This window comes from Dermacentor albipictus, chromosome 1, assembly GCF_038994185.2.
Source record: "Dermacentor albipictus isolate Rhodes 1998 colony chromosome 1, USDA_Dalb.pri_finalv2, whole genome shotgun sequence".
Classification (NCBI taxonomy): Eukaryota; Metazoa; Arthropoda; class Arachnida; order Ixodida; family Ixodidae; genus Dermacentor; species Dermacentor albipictus.
In genome coordinates this window covers 390,553,578-390,577,582 of record NC_091821.1, presented here as the reverse complement: position 1 = coordinate 390,577,582, position 24,005 = coordinate 390,553,578, and the positions used below count along the sequence as shown (strand labels likewise).

The following is a 24,005-nucleotide window of genomic DNA, read 5'->3' as shown; positions in this document are numbered from 1 at the left end:
GTTGGACGTACGACAGTTTCATGAGGACCAGATATTAACACGAATAACGCTCTAATTTAGTCCATGCCGACTTCAAAGATTAGATGAATAAAAGAAAACTTAATTGAATATCTTCTTCGGAAGTGGAACGTCTTCGATGTACTGCCGAACTCCATCACAACTTGCTTATTACATAAAGTGTTGATAGAGGGATCGAAGCGCAACATGGCCCCAACTCGAGCGCAAGTGGCATTTAGTTGTTCCTTTGAGGACACTGGGTATTTAGGAGAGAGGTGTTTTGGCTCCTCCTGAAGTTCGTCCGTGATATGAGGGCTAGAATGTGAATGGTGAGCGATGTTTGTTGTCCTGGAATGGATGCCGCGCATCCTGTTGGGCCCCGGTTCAAAGCCACCCTCGCTGTTTGTATTCCCTTGTGTTACCAGATGGAATGTGACGGGCTTCAGATCCTATATTGCTCGTAATAAGTGGTGCTCGGGTGAACCGTTTGCCGGCAATGCTAGCAACGCTTGCAGCAAGCAACACTCCTCTTGCTGCTCCTCGACAATTATTGCTGTTCACGTGACAAATGTACATCGCTAAAGATGTTTTCCTTTTTATTCAAGGTGGGTCCCAGAATCGTCTAGTTGGCTGTTGTCCGTGAACCGCAAGCAAGAAGCCCGTGTCATCCTCCAGAGGATTGCGCGTATAAACGGCAAGGACGCGTCAGAAGAGCAACTCGATAAGCTGCTGAAGGCAAGTGAATGAAAATATCCCGTTACGTGAGTTCAGTCCCCCTCGCCGTTACAATTTGCATGTTGCGTTTGTTGCATGAGCACCGCTTTTTTCACAACTTGTGCTTTTCGGCCTCCTTTGCATTCGAAACAAATCGAGGGGGACGTCAGAAAAGTCATCTTCGAGCCCTCTTGACAAAACTTATCCCGTGCTAAATTCCAAACAGATTCAAGCGGTACGCAAGGGGGTGCAAGATCAACACCACTGGCAGTGCACGGCTTGATGCACAGTGGCAAGGTGCAGAACGAAACCAGTGTACTAGGGTAATTGGTGCATTCAAATGCTCGTTATACGATGCGATCAGTACCAGTGACTACCGTACCACCGGTTTTACTCCGTGACGGGACACTGGAATTAGGCATGTTTTTTAAGTAGCCCAATTAAATGATTACATAATTATTTGTGTCATGCTAGTGAACCGAGCTCTTATAGCATGATTATTGGGTTGATTTCTATTTAATAATCAAGCACACTAGCCTGATTTTCGTCCTCAATGTGTAAATCACTGACAGTGATAGCTCTTCAGGTTCGGGCGATTCGAGTGCACGATTTTTCAGCAATCACTCCTTTAACTTCAGCTGTAACTTCAGCTGTCGTCGTCTTGGCCACACCTCGTAAAAAACTTCAACGGCTATTTAAATCAGGGACATCCATCCGAAGGCCTGCTTACATTAGCTGTCAGTTCTGTCGGGACGAAGATATTCTTATCCTAAAGCTTCCTTTTTTTTCTCTTCTTTAAGATCACGCCGAATTTGTCCTTCACGATAACTCCATTTCAATCCGAGAAAATTTGTCCAGGTTAATCCAACAGCCTTTTCTTGCACACCAATTTTTAAGGGAAATAGAAGAGATGCGAACCTGGAGTGAAAACGCGTTATCTCAGCAGCATACGAATGTAAGGTAACGAACACTAAAATGGCTTCCTACGCAGTGATCATTGCACAATTCGCAGCGTAACTGACGGAGAGCCTCCGAATTTTCGGGTTCCTGTCACACAAACATGAAATGTGTTGTTGCGATGTTGCGAAACCCATATGGCGAATATGTGGTGCAAAACACCAGTCGTACAGTTATCGTGGTGAAATGGAGGCTGGCTTGCTGCAACTGCCCGCGCAGAGAAAAAAAAAAGGAACAGGAGTAGCAGCGCCATTCTGACTGCCTTTCCTATATCGCGACAGTCTAAAAAACATTGACAGTCTAAAAATCAACGCAAGTGTGCTAACAATATCGTGAATTTTTAAGGTGCAACTTAATAAATACGACCTTCTGATAATTTCTTATATATTTCTTATCTAATAGATAGACCAGTGTGGGAAAATTGAAAGAGTTAAAAGAAGAAAGTATTCGCAAGCAGAGATTGGACATTTCCACAAGTCACTCGGCTACATAAAAATTTAATTATTCTGCTTGTTAACCCTGAAAAGCCCGCATCTGCGTAGGTCCGCCCCCCCCCCCCCCCCCTCCTTTGATTTTTTTTTTGGTCATCATAAGCCATGAAGGTTGGCCGAATGTTGTTCTCTTCGGAGGGCTCAAACCGATCCTTCTGTACGTTGCAATACAGACAAACGCCCTCTTAGCGAAGTGCTTGAGATCTCCAAGACGGTTCGTTATACTTACATTTTGTTTTAAAAATCGCGCACCCTACCACTCACAGTTGAAAAGACTAAGCCCGTTCAACAAGAGACCGAAAAGCCTTGAATTGAGACGAATTCAAAAGATAATTAGTCCAATAAGTAGATAATTTTATGGCTCTAGATGACTCCAGATGGCCTTGACGACGTCGTCGGTCGCGAGTTAGTATTACATTATAGCATCGTTATCATCTGCGACGCATTCGTCAGCCTTCGCGCCCGCTTCTGTGTTACATGCAGCCTAGGAAGTGAGCAATTCCGGGAGCAGGGCCGCAGGATTGTAACGCTCGCTTACATCGGCACCCTTGTCAAGTGCGCTGCTATAGCGCCACCGTTAGTGCTAGCACGGAGCGCAACTGAGCGGAGTCTGTTGAGCGCAGTGGTGGCACCATCACGTGGCCTTCGTCGTAAAGCAACAAAGCAGCCGCTGGAGATGCCTATGTTCCTTCGTTGTACAGACAAATCTGTTGTAGTGGTCTTCGATGTAGAGGCGTTCGCAATACATTTGAGAGATAAGAATTCTGCCGGGATATCGTCAATCCTTCGTTATAGGGCTCATTTCGTTGTAGAGGCGTTCGTTGTAGGTGCATGAGACTCTATAACGCTTAGCCTGTCACTCAGAGTTCAGGAACACTGACATGTTATTACGTACGCCCAGTCGGGGCGTACGTATAACATGCCATAACATAACATAACAATGCCTTACTGCTTTGAGAACATTACATCATTTTTTTCAATTAGAACACAGTGAAACATAGACGCGCAGTGTGAATGCTTGCGTGCGATTCGCACAGCACAGCATGTTGATTCTGAATATGGGCCCTAAGGTTGCGAAAAAGAATTGTGGTTACCGTGACATCAATAAAACGCTACGCGGACAGGTATACTCTTTATGTGGCATTCACCTTTCGCCCTGCTATTGAGTTCTCTTTCAAACAGCTATCGAAGCAGCATATCAAAAATGATATACTCGTAGGGAAACTTTTAAGAAGAACTAACCTTGGGACTGTTAGCCAGCGGCACCACTCACACAGCTTGGCGGCGGATGTGGAACATCCTTTCTGCCGCAGGCGTCACGAGTACGTGATATTTTTGGGTGAGGGCAACTGGTCAATAACACGTGCAATAATAGACACGTGCTACCTGAAGGCATCAATGTTGTAGGAATCGATACCTTCATTATGTAGTGAACGAGAAAAAAGGAGGTTAACCGAGGGGCCCGATTTTTATTAATCATATCATAAGAAGCCAACAAACACTCTCAGGGCTAACACTCCCAGGGTGAGCTCCAACAGTAACACATAAATACACCAGAAAGTGGATGGGAAGATGGCGCCGCGGTATCTCAATTGGTAAAGCATCGAACGCGTAATACGAAGACTCCAGCACTCGAATCCAGCAGCACTGATGCCTTCAGGTAGCACGTGTGGTTTATTGACCAGTTGTCTTCACCCAAAAAGATCATGCACTCGTGTCGCCTGCGGCAGAAAGGATGCTCCACATCCGCCGCCAAGGTTTGTGAGTGGTGACGCTGGCTCTCGCTCCCAGAATTAGTTCTAGTAGTAACACATAAATACCCAGGAAAATGGATGGGAAGACGGTGCCACGGTAGCGCAATTGGTAGAGCATCGCACGCGCAATGCGAAGACGCGAGATCGTTCGCCCCGCCGGCGGCAAGTTGTTTTTTCATGTGCGATTTACGCCAGCAGCCGTAATGGGAACGCTACCATGGTGAGCGGCATCGGAGCCAGCTGTAGACGAAGACGACGACAAAGTCGCGAGTGATATATTGAGGCGAATAATTTATGACCGAAATCACCACACCGACTGGCAGTGGGCCAGTGCCGTAAGCGCCTTCGATGAGCGAGGGGTAGTATGCGAAGGCTCGCATAATATGAGCGGCAACGGAACCAGCAGTGGCAGAAGACGACGACGAACGCGCGAGCAGTGGGACGAGCCATCGCTGATGATAGTTTGTGTTCACACAAATTTGTTGACGGACGCAAAATATGCTCGGAACCCTACACATAAACAGCTTCGCTGTAGAAAGCCTGCCGATTGCGAAATGTTTGGGTGTTTGGGCTTCTGTTCCGATTATAAAACTGATAAAGCACACCATGCATAACATTAGGAAGTGGCGCTAGCGCGAGAATATTTAAGTAGCCTACCAGTGTTACTTTGTTTCAGTACTTTCTCCGCAAAACGGGCATTAATTATTTGCTCCTGTCTACCATTGTGCGACTTGCAGAAGACAGCCAGCGATGTGCAGACCAATGCTGCCGCTGAGGAGGCTCCGAGCTTCTGGAGAAGCACTCTGCTCATGCTCAAGTCGCCTAACATCAGAAAGATCATGGTGCTAATATACCTTGGCTGGTATGTGGACGCAAAATCCTATACGCACTAGACTCACCAGTGCATATTGCTATCCGCACTGCGATTTCATAGAATGTGTTCAATTGCAGCTTGTAAAATAGGTTTTTCGTTATGACGTGCCTATGCTTTTTTTCTGTGCGCAAGATTTCGCTTTAGTGGTGATCACGAGGTGCGTTGGAAGAGTGTCATGGGTTAACTAATAGCTAAAGCGATTTTAAACCCAGGGATTCATCGCATTCAATATATTTTTTTTCCCGAAAGTTCTGTTGCAAGTGATACAAAAGAAGGAAATGTGATATTAATAGCTTCCAAAGTGTCAAATTGAAGCCAACGTGTGACTCCTATGCCTTCATTGACACTGCATCATGAATGCCACGCCCCTAGTAAAACAATTCCAAAGTAAAACGCATGCCTGGTTGCCTTTCATACGCTACATCCAGGTTTATAGTTTGCATGTGCTACAACGTGACCACCCTGGAGCTTGGACGGCTTGGCCTGAACATATACTCAACGTACTCGATCGCCATCGCATGCGAGTTGCCCGTGAACATCATATGCATCTCTTCGCTGGACAAACTTGGACGACGCTGGCCAAATTCCATTTTTATACTCATCGGTGGCACTGTCTGCCTCGTCATGTGGCTACTTAGGAGCGGTGAGTGCCATCATCACATCAGAAGGTGGGCGTTGTCTGGTGCACTGGGCTAAAAGCCGTACTTGCTTCTCTGATTTCTTGTCGCAATTGAAGCGTGCAATAGTTGCAGCAGAAGCAGCAGCAGAGGAAAAACAAAAGTAAATGAGTAAATGAATAAAAATACGTGCACTCACAAAAAATACTTAAAGCAAGAATTCGGTGCTACTTTGGATCTAAGCAAGTAATCATTCGAACGCGACCATGACGCAAAAAATTATGCATAAGACTGAAAAACATGAATTTATTGTACACTTACTGTGAGAAGAATATCTGACACATCATAAGTAATGCAATTCTAATTTTCCAATCATAACTCGCATATCAGATATGTCCTCTCCAATGTTTTTATGCTTTAAGTAGGTAGGTACTTTATTGCCAGGTACCTGAACGCTACGATGTCATTATAACCGCTTAAAAAACTCCATTTTCGTCTCGTAATAAATGATCAGATTATGGTGGCATAATTTTTACGGCAGCGCGAACTGATGTTATTTTCCTGCTTCTGGCATTCAATTTGCAGAGTCGGCCACCTGGACGCTCGTGATGGCGACCATGCTCATTATGGCCTTCGCCGGCGGCTACAACATCACGTACCAGATGGCGTCGGAAGTGTTCCCCACCATCGTCCGCGGTCGCGCCGTGCTGCTTCAGAGGCTGCTCGGAGACGCTGGTGGATTGCTCGGTGCACAGGTCGCCTCCCTGGTATGAGCTGTGGAGTGTTAGTGCCGAGACACAAACGCGCTGAATCAGGAAATTGAGCACTACACTAGGCGGCCAACGTGAGAAATCAGTGCAAACTCCGCACCGATAAACAGAGTGCACCTTCCACATCTTCCTCCGCGTTCCAAACAAAGTTCTCGAGGGACGCCGATGTTGAAAAAAAGTTTTCTTCCACTGGTGACGCCGGGTAAATGATCGAACGTAATTGGGTGGCACATCTATACAAATTCCTTTTGAGTTGGGCAATTGGTACAGAAAGATGAGCAGTGACAAAAAAATAAAGAAAAAAGGAAAAGAAAAGAACACAGAGTACTTCTGGGCAAGAGATGTTGACGTGTTAATAAGGATAGAAAATACAGCTGTTTACGCGTGCCAAACTTCAATACAGGCAGAAGCAATATTCTGAACGAAGTCTAACGACGTCATGGTCTTCAAGTGTGTGGATGGTTTCGCCATGATTTCGTAATGAATTCGAACAATGTCATAGTCTTCAAGTGCGAAGATGGCTTCGCCATGATTTCGTAATGAAGTCGAACAATATCATAGTTTTCAAGTGCGGGGATGGTTTCGCCATGATTTCGTAATGAACTCGAACAATGTCATAGTCTTCAAGTGCGAAGATCATTTCGCCATGATCTCGTAATGAAGTCGAACGATATCATGGTCTTCATGTGCGAAGATGCTTTTGCCATTATTTATACAACAATTCTTTGTACTTCCTTCTCCTCATTGTTCATTAGCACCTGCGTTCGAGCGTGCTGTCTGAAGTTATGCTGCTGCGTGCACGGTAAAGAAAAAGAAGATCTGCGGATCCCACGCACTGCGTTTTTTTTATTTATGCAAATACATGCAGCGCCACAAGGGCATTGTAGCAGAGGTGGGACATTTCAGAGATACGCTGTTACAGAAAGGATTGTCCCCGAAAAGCGGAGCAATTGCGGAGCAATTGCCGGCCTTGTTCGCCAGGCTAAACCCACCTGTTGCTAGAATTCACCACCACCACCACCACCAGCTTGTGCGAAGCTTTATGTGCCGTTTGCTTCGATTGATGATAATTAGCGGTGATGTTGACGGCGAATGTATCTTTTCTTCAGCGTTTAGTCCAATATGTCAGTGATGAGTTGATCTTAAACGTTACTTTGCCTGCACCATTGCTGTTTGTCTGTGTAGGCTACAGAACACACAGGGGGACGTGTTTGCTCGAGAAGTTGTTGTGCGTCATTGTTCGTAATCTCTGAGAGGGTTGAACCTTATCATTGTCTCACATGGCTGATTGCATCGCCACAGAAGTGTTAAACTTTGATTTCGTTATGGGGCTTCACGCAATTCAATTAATCACGCATCCCGGCGCCGGCCAGGATGCATGGAGGCGAGCGCCATCTGGTGGCGTTGCAAGAAACCCAGCGGCGCGCGTCAGCAAGACCACAGCAGCAGCAGCAGCACCAGCGCCCGGAAAGACGGGAGAAGAGGCAAAGGAAACTTTGCTGTAAAAAAACATATGCATATTTGCCTAAGTGGCCATTTGGTATTGTTAGTTATTAATTACGAGCACTATGAGTAGCGTGCCACGAATGAGGGCAAAAGAAGAGGTGACCGGACACACTTGGCGTTACCTCACAACCAGATGTCTCCTGTTACCCTTTCAAGTCCAAAGGGTCAAGTCTGTCAAGCCCAAACTGCCACATTAGCGGAGTTATTGTCTAGTCCATCGAGCCCTCTCTTCTGCGTTTCTTGTGACCCCAGTGCCATAGTGGACCTTCTTGCGGCGGCTGTGTTCAAAGCAAGACCACCATTTCGATGCCTTTTGACTCACGTTGGATATTTTACGCCTGCGCTAATAATAATAATACCTGTCATGTTTTCGTCATTCTTACGACTTCGCCTTATTCTTCCAACAGGCCTGAACCGTTGATCAATGCCACCTTAGTGCAGCTTCGACGAGCTTCAACGACCTCGGCTTACATTTTATAGACACCCTACCTAGCTATTTTTGAACCACTAAACTGACCCGATAAGAGGTTACGTCTCCTGAGCTATGTCAGACATGCTCTCTCAGTTTATGTGAGGTGTGTGCCGACCACTTTGAGTTAGCGCTTTGCAGATATGAACTTTTCTTTTTGTCCTGCTCTTTCAGGCTGAACTGGACGAGTATTTACCTATGCTGGTGATGGGCTGCCTAGCTTTGCTAGGCAGTGTGCTGGTCTTCTTTCTGCCGGAGACAGTAGGCACCGCCATGCCGCAGACCATTGAGGACGGCGAGCGCTTCGGCCGCGATCAGGGCCTATGGTTCTGCCCTCTGTTCACTAGAGATGCAGAAGATACCACACAGGGCGAGTCACCAAACAAACGAAGGTATGTGGCGCCACTTTTATGACGAAGCCGTGGACTTTCCTGTTCGTTGTACGTGATTAGATGGGTGTATATATATTTCATTAATTAATTAGATAAGAAAATAATTCATTTATTTATTTGTAGTACCCTCAGGGCCATCAGGCATTGATAGGGTAGTGGTTAATAAGCATTAAAGTAACACAAGCAAGCAAACAAACAAACAAACAAACAAACAAACAAACAAACAAACAAACAAACAAACAAACAAACAAACAAACAAACAAACAAACAAACAAACAAACAAACAAACAAACAAACAAACAAACAAACAAACAAACAAACAAACAAACAAACAAACAAACAAACAAACAAGCAAACAAACAAACAAACAAACAGGCAAACAAACAAACAAACAAACAAACAAAGTTCACTGAGTTCAGGTAAGAATCATTCTCCAGATATAACAAGAGTAGAATGGTAACCATGGGGCACTAGCGGATCTAGGGGGGGGGGCGCCGCCTCCGTCGCGTGCGAAGCTTTATCACACCTCTTGCGTAGTGGAATGCATGAATAGTTATGCAAACATGAAAACAGGATTTATAGCGTGCAGACGAACCGATTTCCTTGGACCCGCCGTGGTTGCTCAGTGGCTATGGTGTTGGGTGTTTTCGCATTTCGATGAGGGCGAAATGCGAAAACACCCGTGTACTTAGATTTAGGTGCACGTTAAAGAACCCCAAGTGGTCAAAATTACCGGAGTCCTCCACTACGGCGTGCCTGATAATCAGAAAGTGGTTTTGGCACGTAAAACCCCATAATAATAAATAATAATAAATTTCTTTCAATATCTATAGAACACGAAATCCGTTAAACACCCCGAAGGTAGGCGTTTGAAAATATTCTCGTACTTGGTCTTGTCCTCTAAAAAATTGAAAGGGTTCATCGCCCCTTTACATGCCAAGCTTCCAGCAGCGGAGCCATACTTCCCATTTCTTCAACATTTTACGTGGCCGTGTCTGGTTCAAGGTTGGTGTTCTAAAATAGCTTTCTTGGTTTGTTTCTCTCAGTGCTAATTTTTGTTGCATTCTTGAGTTGGCAAGCTATTGTAGCGTGTCGTTGGAATTGTGAGTATAACTGTAGGCAGTGCAAGCGCCTAGGCATAGTAAGAAAGCAGAGACGCGACTCAGCTTCGGCGGCTTCGGGTCCGACCTTCCATCAGCAACGACGCGCGATCATCTGCGCGAGAACTGACCCACCGCGCAAGGTCGGAGACCCCCTCTTCGATTTCGGACCGCCTGGTCAGAAACACCCGAAAACCCTTATTCAAATACAACGACATCACCAAGGAGAGGAGGAGACAAAGGAGAGGAAAAACAGAGAGGTTAGCCAGTGTAAGTACCGGCTGGCTACCCTGTGCTGGGTAAAGGGGTAAAGGGAATAAAAAAGAAAGAAGAAAGCACTACCACATAGGCAGGCGGATATTGTTTCCACCTCACCCCAAATAGAAACGTCGCGAGGCAGTCGTCTGGGGACAACTGCCGGCACACACCTTTTCCTATTCCCGTGCGATTGCGGCATATTTTCCCCGCGCAATACCCGAGTGCTCTCTGCAAGTTATGCCAGGCAATTAGAGCGAAGCTCTGGCACATGTTGTGGGAGTGTGCTGTTATATCAGCTAAAATGGCAGTAGCTCCGGAGGCTCTTGCGTCGAAGTGCGCCGACGCTCTGCGCAGCTCCAACCTCAAGACACAAGAGTGGGCTGTCCAGCAAGCCCGAGAGGCGGCGACGAGGCAAGGCCTCGAAGTCCCCTCATGGGAGACCTGAGCCCGGGTCGTTAAACTTTGCCGGATTTGCAATAAAGTTGCTTGCATCCATCCATCCACCCTATAAAGATAGTGGAACGAAAACTGAGGAAAATACAAACATAAGATGTCGCACTCGGACAACGCATTTGTTGGAGGGAGCTAGGCTATGTTTGAGCTAGGAATGCTTTATAGACGCGCATTGAACTCGTACGCATCGAACCAGTTAAGCAGGTGGCAGGTTTTTTTCGCGTTGAAGCTTCGAAAGCAGAAGCCAGAACTGCAAATGTTTTAAAGTCAAGGGAAAACACGATGACAGCACTACGCACCGTGCCTTTGCTTCACTGACTGCCCTGTGCTCCACATGTCACAGCCGAAGCGTTCACCACTGGTGACCTCTCAGCTAAGACTGGGATGACGACGTTCAAGGGAGCAATGCGCTAATTTGATGTCAAGAGACATCGGAAAGTCTTGCAAGGCGGTTGTAGAGGGAGCAGGGAACCAGTTACTTAATTGCCACCGCTATGGTCGCTCCAGTGGCCCGCCGATGCAATGACGGGGCAGGCCTATAGAGCTGGAATGGCAATTCCTTTCTTCTATATCCGTTCCCTTGGATGCCACTGCGGTGCCCACCAGAATATTCTCTGCCTCAACTTGATCGTCAGCAATTAAGAAGAAAGCAAAATTAGCCTCGTCATAAGGGCGAAGAAATGAATGCGACAGGATGTTAAAATATTAAAGGAATTGTAAGACTTGTAGCTGTAGTGTCAGTATGAATTCAAGTAAACGTAAGCTGTTGTGCTAGGGGTCCACTGTTTGAATCGCTGCCATCGGCTAATTTCATTTATGTTTACTAACTAAAGCAACGCCTTTCTTAGCGACTTTACGCCCCCTTTTCCCTATCGGGTACGTGTTTAACCTCTTTCCTGAGCCAATCCCGGAGGCTGTAGGCAGCTGCGCCAATAAAATTAGGTCCTTTTCAGGCTTCCGCTCGGTTATTGTTTCGCACATTTAATATTTATGTCTCAGGAGATTTTAGACAGAAGGCATGCGCTGTCGGTGTTTTACTTCATGATTGTTTCATGACATTTGGTTGTGGGATGCCATTCCCAAAATTCTGAGGAATAATTTTGTCAAGAATGTAGGATCTGGTGTGATCCATTTTGGCGATAGAATAGTGTGGCAATATAACCCGCAAATACCACACATAATTTAGCATAGCGTGCTATATAGCATATATATGCCTAAATATATTTACGGAACCTCACAGCGACGCTGACATCTGTGGCGAAAATTTGGTCGGAGTCCAAATAGTTGATATCGTAATAAAAAAGAATAGCTTAGGCAATGACAGGTGTACTGGCAATGAACACCGTTTTCAACTACGGCGCGGACGACTAAATCGGTACAAGTCATTCAGAGCTTTAATGTATAGCATTATTTGACAAGTCGGTCGAAAAATTCCATGTGAAACCCGAAAACACCTTTCCCAATGCAGGGCGAGAATGCACAGTTTAACCCCATTGAATGTGCAGTTGATGGATTCCAACCGGAGCACAGTGACAAATGACACATTGTCCACGTTAATGATGGGCGCGTCGGCGCAAAACATTCTACGAGCCCCTCCGCTTTCGCCACTCCCCATATGCCATAGGTAGACGGGAGGAGTTAAATCTAGGCCAGAAGCGCCGAAGCCTATACTCGATGGGGGATCGCAAGTTGCATTAGACTGCCTGGTAAACACACGACTGCAGTGACATGGAAGGTGGCTAAAGGGGACCCAAAACGAGAGGATGCGGCCACTCGTGCATTAATTAGGCATGCACGCGCAGCCGTGGCCCCTTCGCTGCCTATGACGGCACTGGTTATGCCGCGCCGGCCATCCCTCAATTTAACTGAAGCCTCACTGAACGAGAACTTCCGAAGATGTGTGTAGCACTATACAGGGTATTTCAGCTAACGCTAGCCAGAGTTTAAAAATATGCCAATGCGCTCTAAGACGACGCGATTAAATGCATGCTGCTAACTTTTATAGGTAGTGTGTAACGCTTGCTATATTTTGTATATTGCCTAATTAGATAATTAGTCAAAATTAATTAACCAACATCTAAAGCAACGAAGCTAGGAAAACAATTCCAATTAGAAAGTTGCAGAGCGGTTTGCAAAACATCCAAATTAACCGTTTCTGTCTTTCTATCTATTAAGTATGACTGTTTTTCAGCTTACTGCGGATGCCCACAATATACAAAAAAACACCACGTGACATGCCCGCTTGCACGCCGTGATTGCAGTGCTCCCAAGCGTTCGGCGCGCAAACGAACATTGAATTTAGCCGGGTGTGTTGCCACTGCGTCTGCTTATCGCTATAATGAACCGCCACGAGGTAAGCGCATCGCTTGCACAAATTGCACAGCCAACGCCTTCGTCACAGTCCTGTCGCCTTTTGGCTGCAGCACGCCCTGCTATGTGCAATATTCGCTTGTACGCGGACAGTTTGAGTTCCGCTGCAATCACGGCGCGCAAGCGGGTATGTGACGTGGTATTTTTTTTTTTGTGCTTCGCGGGCATCCGCAGTAAGTTTGAAAACACTACTACTTAATAGATAGGAACTTAGAAACTGTCTAATCGGACGTTTTGCAAAGCGGTCTACATTTTTCTAATAGGAATCTTTTGCCTAACTTTGCTGCTTCAGAAGTTGCTTAATTAATCTTGACTAATTATCTAATTAAGCAACATACAAAACACAGCGTAACACACTACATACAAAAGTGAGCAAAATGCATTTAGTCGCGTCGTCTTAGAGTGCATCGGCATGTTTTTAAACTCTGGCTAAAGTTAGCTGAAACACTCTGTATATATGGAGGTTGGCGTGGTGTGCAATGTATATCTTCGGCAATGTAAATATGTGTATATTTCTACTCGCACTCCTGACGCATATCTAAATATAATGCATACAACATCAGCATAACCCCCACACAAATAATTATTTCGCACAACACATTCCGCACCACACTTATTCGCCATACAATGCTACGCATATCTTGAACAATTCCCGTTCAGGGAGGTCCTGCTTATTTTTCTAAAATAATTTGTTTTAAATAATTGCTTCCGCTGTGGTCATAGATTTGATGTCATTGAATATTCGAAGTTTCAACGCAAAACTGACCGTAGTTTCAGCTAGCGAAGCGATCTATATTACCCGGAAGGGCGAATTTTGAGAACCTTATGAACATTCAAAACATCACACCTAATACCGACTCTTAAAATAAAAAGTTCATTCTCAATAAAGTACTTCGCATTGCAAGTCACCTTTGCGTTTCAGTCCAAGTTTTAACCACAAAACTACTTTAATTAGGCCCAGAAAGCGCAAGAATCTATTCGGCGTTGACCAATCTGTTCGTGCAAGCAGCAGCTATCATGTGTAAGACTAGAAACCATCGGTGCGAGAACGTGCTAGTAAAGTCCTATTTTGCTTATTCAACATAATTTGTAAACTAGGTTGTGCTTATTTTGGTACTGCTGCATGCCGTCTCTCGTATATATTTTTTTCTTTTTGTCCGCAGGCGAGGAGTCTTGTCCTTCCACAAGAAAATGCCGGTCACAGGTCAGCCAGCTGTCAACAGGGCTTTCGATAACGATGAGTCGGTCGTGGCAACAGTCTACAATGCCGTTAGGTGAAACTTCCCGTATCTGCAGTCTGCCACGGCTGGAGAGGTCTACATCGTTTCACTCCTATGCGGCGCCACAAACACTGCCATCACAACTCGTTTCCTGTGTTCCGTGCTCAAGCATCTATGCAGCTCGTGCTCCGAACGATAACTCTGCAGACACATCTTTCTGTGAGATAATATTGAGTTCTTGTGGGGAGTTGCAAGTAACCACGCCGTCTGCTGCTGCCCTTTATGAAGGAAAGCATATATGGTAAGAGGCAGAAGAGCATTCATCGCCGTAGTATTGCACTTGGATGAGCAAAGATGGACTGATGGCGCAGGTGGATGACGCTTGGGCCACTCCTACGGTGACATTGTTTGTGTTTAATTTAATTCCAATTTGGCGGATTGTTTCTCGTCTTGCAGTGATCGGATGTGCTTCACTTCGGTTTACTGTGCACGACTAAATAAAGATACAACGACCTACTTGACGAGTTCCTTTAGGGAAAATTTTTCAATTGAAAGAAGGTAGACAGGTAGGCCTGAGCTAGCGCGCTCTAGTCTGCTACTCTGCACAAGGGAAGGGGGAACGTGGACATGAAGGTGAGATGACGGATGGCGGTGACATTCGTTCACCGAAGCCTGCGAAATCGCTGCTGTGTTTCGCAACGAGGAATGGAGGGAGATAAAAGGAAATATAACCGAGATGGTTATCGCAAAAACCAGTTTTGTAAGTTTAGTGACAAATACCAGGCACTGCCATATGAGAAAACAATTCAGAACCATTCCACTCTGTGAAGGCGGATGACCTGCGGAGCTGCATACATGGTGCTAAATATATTGAAAATAAATATGGTGATTTCAAAATAAAAGACACATACCACAATAAATTTCGTTTGTTCAGGACTCATTTTTGTTTTATTCAATTGCATGCTCAATGTTTTATTTTTTGCTTTTACCCTCCTTTTCTTTGCTTTTTTGGATGTATTGCTTGGTAACCAAGGTGACTATCGCTTTATGATCCCTACGATAGCGATCATAAAGCTAGTGGCTCTGTGGCGACACTGGATAGGTTCTCGGCCAATGTGAGGTCTATACACGATCGATGACGCGTCCTGGACACACTGATGTTTGTGTAACATTGCATACCGAATGTTTCCAAGAAAAACGACACGAATCACTTTCCGTCTGGCCGAGACACTTCTATGTTGAAATCACCCACAATTACGATGGTAGTGGAGTCGGTAGGGGTGATGGAACTAAACCTGCATACACTTGGCGTTTGCAGCACGATATTCGTCCCTATTACGCGCCACCCGCCGTCGCCCGCTTCTGTTCACGACGGTGTTCTTCGTAGGCGCGCTGTTCTTCCGCAGTCCTCACCAGACCCGTCCTATCCATTGCACAGGTGGAAGGGAACAGAGATGAGGTTGCGTGGTTTTCGTATAGAGCCCGCGACGTCAAACCGGAATCCATATCAAGCGGCGTCTATTACGGTTTTATAAGCTCGGGAATGAAACATCTACGCTTTCGGCCATTTTGTGCAGAAAGTAGGTGAAAGCTCCCAGTATAAGTATTAATACCGTACGCATGAGCGTTGCCATGCATGACGCGCCATATGTGTGGCTTGTTGCAGTATCTACCCGTAAAGCAGCACGCTACTGCCACAGCTGCAGCACTGAACATGACGCAAAATGCAGGCACAGCGAGGAGATTGTACATTTTTATCGTTAGTTCGCTGAAAACAGCTGAATGCTCTCCTGCGGTCTCGTCCCGACCTTCGCCTCAATAAGGTCCGTTGCGTTATTCTATTTTGAAACTATAGCTGTGCAGGAAACTGAAGCAGAAACGATATACGGTTCAGACACACGTCTGTGGAGTCGATTATGTGTACTTTTTTTGCGTGTATATGATGATTTAGGCTGTTTAATGGCACAAGGACCAGCTTTGGCGAAAGAGTGCCGTGACATATGGTAATTGATTCTGTAATACGTATGAAACGATCAAATTGAGTTGCAAATGTAGACGTTATGTGGCTGTAAAGAGACCAAAAAATGGGTCGCTATAAACTGCGTAAAATATATAAGCATCCAAATAATGACAATGACTCATGATAAAACATGGAAATAAATGTTTCGATATAAAGAAGTCATATGAAAGGATGCCTACAAGCACTACTGCCTCCGCAATGCTCTTGAAGTAAAGCAAGAGCTGAGAAGCGCGTGCTGTATAAACTTATGTCAGTGAAGCTACAGCCTCAAAGGCAAGGTTGTGCTACACACGACTTGGCCGAATGATTTCTAAGATACTAAATTCATCTAAAAAGCTGAAAACTGTTTCCAGATTAAAAGCGGTCTGTTACTAAGAAAAAATGTTGGGGGAAGTGGAATACTCTGAAGGCGATACCTAAAATGAAAATACTTTTTACGCTCATTTCCTATTTCCCTGTTCTGGACGAGGACATGGAGGCTGTAAGGCTGTCGCCACACCTTCCACATGAAGGAGGATGACTTCAAGTCAGTAGATAAGAGCGGGTGCCGAAGGCATGACCTATTCTTAGCCGACAAAGGACCACTTGTATCATGTTTTCTCCGATATCCATGTCCTAATTTAGGTTTGATCAAGTTGAATTGATTGGACACGTAGGAATCTCACTGTTTCTGCCAATGCTTCTTCAGCCTGTGACGCAAGTATGATTTAAGGTCCGTGGCTGGAATGGGTTTGTTATTGTCGGTGTCCCTAAAAGCTAGGGAGGTTGCGTTCTGGTCAGCAGCTTCATTGCCTTTTATGCCATTGTGGCCAGGCACCCAGCAAAGAGTGATGACTTGTTTATCCATCAAAGCAGAGCATAGCAATGAAAATACTTAACTAAAACATCGTTCTTACGTTTTGGCAAACTCATTAGGGCTCGGACTACACTAAATGAGTCCGTAAATACAATAGCCCAAGTCAGATTGGTTTGTTTAATGTGGTTAACTGCGGAGAGTATCGCTTATGCTTCCGCTGTAAGAATGCTTCTATATGGATTCAATTTACTGGTTATTAAAAGCGATGGTCCTAAATCTGCCTAAGCAACGCCATGAGGATACTTCGAAGCATCTGTATAAAAGTCAGGACAGAAATACTTCTCCTTAAGTTCAAGAAAATCCGAATGTATATGTGCCTCAGGTGCTCGTTTTGATATTTCTAAGAAAGAGGTGTCACATTGGATTCTCGGCCACTCCGAAAGCAGTACGTGCCAGCCTATAGAAGGAGCCGTTAGCACATTCTCTAAAAGAGGGATGCTTGTTTCATCTGACAGTGCTGGCTATCGGTGCGAGATAGGAGGCCTAGTGGCTGGCCCGCTACTGAACAGCCTGGTGGAGGACAAATCGCGAATAATTGAATGACATCGATGATTTACCGGTGATTTTACCTTCAAGGCGCAGAAAAGCTTAGATATGTCCGTTGTAAGTATGAAGACCATTCGTTAGATTCAACGTGCAGGCTTTGCATCAGGGCGCCTGCATCAAGATGGAAGCCTAAGTGGTGGATAGGATCTAACATTATCAGAGCACTAGGCGCAGCAGAATTATGTACTATGACTCCTTAGTCAAAACGTGATAATATTAGACTTTTGTACAAGCTTATGAGGCATTTCCTGTCGCTTCCTCAGCATGTGCGTGACAAGAGTTTCAGCGAATTCATAATCTTGAGGCACTTTATCTTAAAGATACTTCAGCTGCGGGACAAAACTTATAACTTGCTGTTTAAAGGGTCCCTAACAATGTGTACTCACGGCTCACAGATAGCCGTTCTCCATTGAGATCTTTTGCTGTGTCCGGCAGTATACCTCTCTTATTACAGAACAAAACGCACGTACTGTTTTTAGGGCTTAGTTTAAAACCGCTATCGTCTGCCCACTTAGACAATTTATTTAAGCCAAGCTGTACTTCCTGGTGGCAGATACTTAGATTACATGATTGGTAACATGTCTGGAGGTCACCCACATATACAGAATAAAACGTGGTACGTGGTATGTCAGTGTGGAGCGAATTCATTCTGACAACAAAGATAGTGCGGCTCAGCACATCACCTTGTGGAACACCCGTCTCATGCGTGAAACGACGAGGCAGAACGTTACCTACTCTAACACTCAACGTGCGATGTGAGAGGTAACTCTGAATCACATTCAGTAAGTTGCCTCGGACTCCCATTCCTGACAGATCACGGAAAATCCCAAAGCGACAAGTTGCGTCGTACGCCTTTTCCATACCTAAAAATACTGACAAGTGTTTGTGGTCAAAAACTTCACGAGTTTGTGTCTCAATAAGTATCATAGGGTCAGTGGGGTCAGTGGTGGATAGACCCTCGCGAAATCCGCACTGGTATGTGTCGAGTATTGGCTCGATTCTAGGAAATGTAGCAGACGGCGGTTTATCATTTTTTCGAAGACTTTGCAGTGGTGGCTTGTTAGTGCTATGAGTCGGTAACTCGAAACAGATGACGGATCTTTGGCCTTTTTCAGAATAGGAATGCGGATGACCTCTTTCCAAGCATACGGGATCTCGCTCGAATACCATACAGCGTTGTAGAGGAAAAGGACGTTTTTTTGTGTTTCAGAGGTTAGGTGCTTCAACATTTCATATATTACACAGTCGGCTCCTGGGGCAGATTTATTTCAGCTGTTTAGTGACGCCTTGAAGCTCAGATAAACAGAATGGCTCATTATATACCTCATATTTTTCGCATTTTGTTTCCAGCTTCTCTCCTTCTACACTGACTTTGTATCGTTTAAATGTTTCAGGACAGTGCGATGAGCTAAACACATGTTCAATATGTGTACCCAGAAAGTTCGTTTGGACTTCCAAGCTGTCGCCCTGTGTGTTTACCAAAGGGAGTGAATATGTTTGCCACCCTCGTACTTTATTAACCTTGTTACAGGCTTTGGCCTCATCTGTATTCGAGTTGATACGTGATAAAAACGTCTGCCAACTCTCCCTTCTAGCCTGTCGGCTTGTTCTCCTCCCTTGAGACTTTACTTTCATAAAATTATCCGCAAGGAGAGACGCGCATAGCAACCCCCACACTTTGTTCTGTTTCCTACGAACGTTCCCACATTCGTCGTTTCCCCACGGGACACGCCGTTTGCATGCCACACCGCTTACTTCAGATACGCATTTAGAAGTGGCATCTATTATGAAGGTTTTAAAATATTCCACAGCAGCATCAATTCCTAGCGAAGACACGTCCGCCCTTGAGATACTTGTAAGAGTTAGGAATTTCTCCCAATCGGCTGTATGAATTTTTCACCGAGGAGCCTGCGGTGGAGATTCATTTTCTTTGGATGTTCTGAGTAGTATTGGGAAGTGATCACTCCATTAAGAACTTTTAGTAACTTCCCATTTCTCGTTCAAGTGATATAGACGGAGAAACTGTGCTAAGGTCCATAGAAGAAAAGGTTTTGTTTGCGAGACAGTAATATTTCGGTTGCCTCTTATTCAGGAGACACGCACCAGAGGAAAAAATAATCTGTTCTATAAGACGACCTGGCCCACCGCCACGAGGGTCGCGTTACAGATTTCTGTGTGTATTGAAATCGCCAAGAACTTGATAAGGCTCTGGCAATTCATCTATGAATGAGTGAAATTCATGTTTGTGTAATTGGTAATGTGGGGGTATGCAAAACGAGCAAATTGTGATGAGTTTGTTTAGGAGAACAATTCAAACTGCCATTGTTTAAGAGGTGTTTGCAGGCGTAAACGTTGACACGCTATGCTTTTATGAGTTGCAATGGCAACACAGCCTGACGATGCGAGAGCGTCTTCGCGATCTTTACGAAACGTAGCATATTGTCGGAGAAAGGTTGTGTGTTTCAATTTTAAGTGCGTTTCCTGTACACACAGCACTTTTGCATTGTGTTCATAGATAAGTCTTTGCACATGAAGACCTTAGGGCGATCTTCCTCAAGACGGAGAGAGGGCGATTTCCGATACCGGAGGAGTACGGACATCATCGAGGTTTGTATGAAGACCTCTGACAGCCCACTGTATAATTTGTGTATCCATACTGAAAGTAAATTGGTGCTGTTTGTGCAAAGGAGGATGCGTTGCCTTAGATTAGATAGCCATTTCTTCTTCTTCTTCTTAAGCACGGGGTTTGTGCTTTCTGGAGTGGTTGACGGAGCCTCGCCACTCTTTAGGCACTTGGTGCGCCATGAGGATAGTTATATTGTTCATTGCCTCTTGTGAGGTGTCGGACACGTGCTCTTGCGAGCGAGAAGTTCCGCGAGGGAGTCTTGCCTCAGAGGAGGAGACCCCTGCGCCTACCAGCCCGGAGGTCGATGAGGCTACCTTTGGGTCTGAGCTGCGCCGGCTGTTGCCAGCGACAGCAGGGCCGGGGAGGGTGAGGCAGCCTTGACTACACCCACGCTAAGGGCTGCTGGCGGTCCTGCGGGATCGCTACGCGTAGCGCAGGTTGCGGCCGAGAAGTCTTGTGGTGCTGGCAACCCTAGGTCACAAGTGAGAGCTCGCTGCGCGCGTGCTGCCGAGAAGTGTTGTGGTGCCGGCAACCCTAGGGTAGCCGGGCCTGTTTGCTGGCTGGGTGGAGTAGGCTTAACTACTTCTACCCCGGGGGTAGGAGCCACAAGTTACAGCTCGCTGCGCGCGTGCTGGTCAATTGGCAGTGGCCGCTACGACGCTGCCACCTCCCCCCCTCCCCCCCCCCCCCCGACTCGCCGCATCAGCAAAAGGTGTGCTGCGGAAAGGAGAGCATGTCTTACGGGCTTGTTTAAAAGAAATATTTTCCTTGACTTTTAGGGTGAATATGGCTTTTTCTTTTTTTCCAGTTCGGACAGGCACGTGAGTAGGCTTCGTGGTCACCACTGCAGTTCACACACTCAGGTGCGCCACCACGGTTGTCAGAAGGGCGTTCCTGGACCTCACACTTTGCACAGGCTATTTGACCACGACAGCTCTGCGAGCCATGGCCCAATCTTTGGCATTGGAAGCAGCGTGTAGGGTTTGGAGTATATGGCCGGGCAGTTAGCCTAATGTATCCTGTTTCAATGGTTTGAGGCAGAACGCTAGATGCAAATGTTAGACTAAGATGTTTGATGTTTGGTGGGGATTTCTTTGTTGGCATGCCTAACGATGATACGTTTTATATTATTCACATTTTGATCTTTGCACCCTTCCAGGACTTCAGATTCCGACAATTCTAGGAGGTCTGCTTCTAATACGACTCCGGGTGAACTAGATCGGTGTTGTGTGAAAGAAATTGGTATGTTGCCAAACGTCACAAGACTGCCGAGCTTCTCGTACTACCTGTTTCTAAGGGATCTCAAGAAGAAGGTCTCCGCTAGCCATTTTAATCACTTTATAACCTGACCCAAAGGCTTCAGTCAAAGATTTGTCAACTCTGAATGGCGAAATGAATCGGGCCTGTTTTCCAAAATTCTCACAATGTACAACATGGAAAATCGGATAGGTCTCTTTTGGTCTGTTGAAACATGAGTTCAGTTCATCGGTGCGTCCCGTCTTTTGAGAGTGACCATCAAGTATGCGGGGAAATGCTGATGTTCCCATAGTAGTTCGGTTTTCTTTTTTTGGCAGCAGTGGCACCCACCCACCATGGTGCCCAACTAGGGGACGCTGCAGTGCTTAAAGGGCCTGCCAACCAATTTTCATTGGATTGATTGAATAACTTTAATGAGAGGTCCTGCGAGCTACGGGCCGCAAGGTCCCATAGAGCGGGCTACTCCCACGTTGGGACCGGGAGTTGTAACTCCCTGGCCGCATCGTGGGCTCGCTGGACGGCCCATAGCTGCTCCGCCAGGTCCGTGCTGCGTAATGCTTCTTGTAGCCTGGCGGAGTCTTGATCCTTGTTTGCGTGGGTCCGACCACACGGCCAGAGCAAGTGATGTACGTCTAGTGTGCTATGGAAATTTTCGCAATATGATGTTTTGTATAGGTCAGTCATGTAGTGATGTAGTCTGTTCTGCGTGGGGTACGTGTTTGTTTGAAGCATTCTGAACGTGAGGGCTTGAGGCCTGGTGAGCTTATTGTGAGGTGTGCTGTATATTCTGCGGTCTAGATAAAAGTGCTTTGTTATCTCGTTATATGTGGAGGGAGGGTCCCGATTCTCGCTGGGATGGTCACGACCAGAATAGGTGGCGTCGCGGAGGGGTAGGTCTCGCGCGCTCCTGTGAGCCATTTCATTGAGATTGCGAGGGGCGTCCTCGATATCTCCGAGGTGTGCCGGGAACCAGCAGATGGTGTGATGCTGCAGCGGTGCGGATCTGTTGATTATTTGTAGAGCTTGGCTTGCAATTGCTCCTTTCTGAAAGGCTTTAACAGCCGAGCGTGAATCGCTGTAGACGTGGGTGGTGGTCGGGTCTGTGAGCGCGAGTGCGATGGCGACCTGTTCTGCTATCTCGGACTTGTGGGTCTTGACTGTGAGAGCGTTTGTGACTTGACCTTGCGTATTGATCGTGGTGGCAACGAAAGCCTTCCTGGTCGGGTATTGTGCCGCGTCTACGAAACAGGCTAAGATCTTCTTATCACGTATTTCGCGCAGGATGAACGATCCGCGTGCCAGCCTTCTGGGTTGATGGTGCGCGGGGTTCATGTTCCGTGGGAGTGGGCGAACCGTGTAGGAGTTGCGTGTGTCCGTCGGAACGCCTCGATATAGTTTCTCCATTACTGTGGTGTCATGACCTAGTTTGGCTAGGATTTCTCTACCTGGTTTGGTTCCAGAGAGTCTTGTCCATTGAGCCCGTTCTTGAGCTTCGGCGATTTCTTCAAGTGTATTGTGCACCCCCAGTTGCAGCAGGAGCTCTGTCTCGGTGTTCTTGGGGATTCCCAGCGCTAGTTTGACTAGCTTCCTCAGTTGTACATTGAGTTTTTCCTTCTCCGCTACCTTCCATCTGTGTATGGCCGCCTCGTAGGTGAAGTGGCATAGCGCAAAGGCGTGTGTTAGCTTGAGCAGATTTTCTTCCTTAAGACCGTGTTGTCTGTTTGCCACGCGTCGTATGAGATTTAAGGCATTATTCGACTTCGTCACGATCTTCTCCACTGTCGCGGCGTTAGAGCCGTTGCTCTCAATGAGCATTCCAAGGACTCTGATTTTGCTGACGTGTGGAATGGTTCCTCCGTCTTTTGTTCTGAGAGTAATGGAATGTGTGTCTCTGATTTCATTCTTTGGCTTGGGACCGCTTCTCGATGGTTTGTAGACGAGGAGCTCCGATTTCGCAGGCGAACACCGCAGGCCGGTGGGAGCAAGGTATTCCTCGATCGCGTCGATCGCTTGCTGCAGAGCGCTTTCAATTGATCCCAGGCTACCTCCAGGGACCCAAAGCGTTACGTCATCTGCGTATATCGTGTATCTGACGTTCTCGATTAGATCCAGTTTCTTGCCTAGGCCGGCTAGCGCAAGATTAAAAAGCGTCGGAGAGATGACTGAACCTTGCGGTGTGCCCTTGCCACCGAGTTTGTATTTCTGGGACTTGATTTCCCCTAGACGGAGGGTGGCCGTTCTGTCGCTCAGGAACGATTTTGTGTAAGCGTAGAGTCTCGTGCCGAGGTCGAGGTTGGAAATCGTGTCGAGTATGTAGTCATGTGATAAGTTATCGAATGCCTTTTCGAGGTCTAGCCCTAGGATTACTCTTGCGTCTCTCGTGTCTGCGTCAATGATCTCATGCTTGAGGAGCTTCATGGCGTCTTGGGTGGATAGCCCGGGTCTAAAGCCGATCATTGCTGCGGGGTAGACATCTTTTTCTTCGAGATGCCTCGAGAGCCTGTTTAGAACCGCGTGCTCGGCTATCTTTCCGACGCAAGACGTCAGCGAGATAGGTCTGAGGTTATTGATGTTGGGCGCCTTGCCAGGCTTTGGGATGAGCACGATGAGGGCCGTTTTCCAATCTTCGGGTAGGGCTCCATTCCTCCAGATTTTGTTGATTTCCACTGTGAGTGTTTCGATTGAGGTTTCGTCGAGGTTTCTAAGTGCCTTGTTAGTTACGCCGTCCGACCCCGGCGCTGACTTGCTGTTTAGATTC

At 46.4% G+C, this 24,005-nt stretch overlaps 2 protein-coding genes and 1 long non-coding RNA gene across 4 annotated transcripts in view; 2 read left to right on the top strand and 1 right to left on the bottom strand.

The window, feature by feature from the left end:
- LOC139054988 (solute carrier family 22 member 7-like) overlaps positions 1-2,654 on the top strand; it is a 29,121-nt gene extending 26,467 nt beyond the window's left edge. Inside the window, exons 6-7 of the mRNA XM_070532693.1 lie at positions 603-732; positions 2,643-2,654. Of these exons, the coding sequence (XP_070388794.1) occupies positions 603-732; positions 2,643-2,654 (142 nt within the window). The remainder of the gene's footprint in view (positions 1-602; positions 733-2,642) is intronic.
- Positions 1-24,005, bottom strand: part of LOC135914277 (uncharacterized) — a 241,449-nt gene that overhangs the window by 143,289 nt on the left and 74,155 nt on the right. The window lies entirely within an intron of this gene.
- LOC139054987 (organic cation transporter 1-like) lies at positions 3,866-14,878 on the top strand. Its single transcript, XM_070532692.1, has 6 exons — positions 3,866-3,916; positions 4,651-4,775; positions 5,216-5,430; positions 5,990-6,171; positions 8,324-8,541; positions 13,886-14,878. Exons 1-6 carry the CDS (start codon positions 3,866-3,868, stop codon positions 13,998-14,000), a joined length of 906 nt encoding a protein of 301 aa, XP_070388793.1. The 3' UTR covers positions 14,001-14,878.

What these genes read in the sequence shown, in the direction of transcription:
- LOC139054987 (XM_070532692.1), top strand. Translation starts at nt 3,866, where the DNA reads ATGCACTCGTGTCGCCTGCGGCAGAAAGGATGCTCCACATCCGCCGCC. An exon ending in GCTCCACATCCGCCGCCAAG is followed by an intron (nt 3,917 to 4,650) that starts GTTTGTGAGTGG and finishes TGCGACTTGCAG; the next exon opens with AAGACAGCCAGCGATGTGCA. An exon ending in GAGTCACCAAACAAACGAAG is followed by an intron (nt 8,542 to 13,885) that starts GTATGTGGCGCC and finishes TTTTGTCCGCAG; the next exon opens with GCGAGGAGTCTTGTCCTTCC.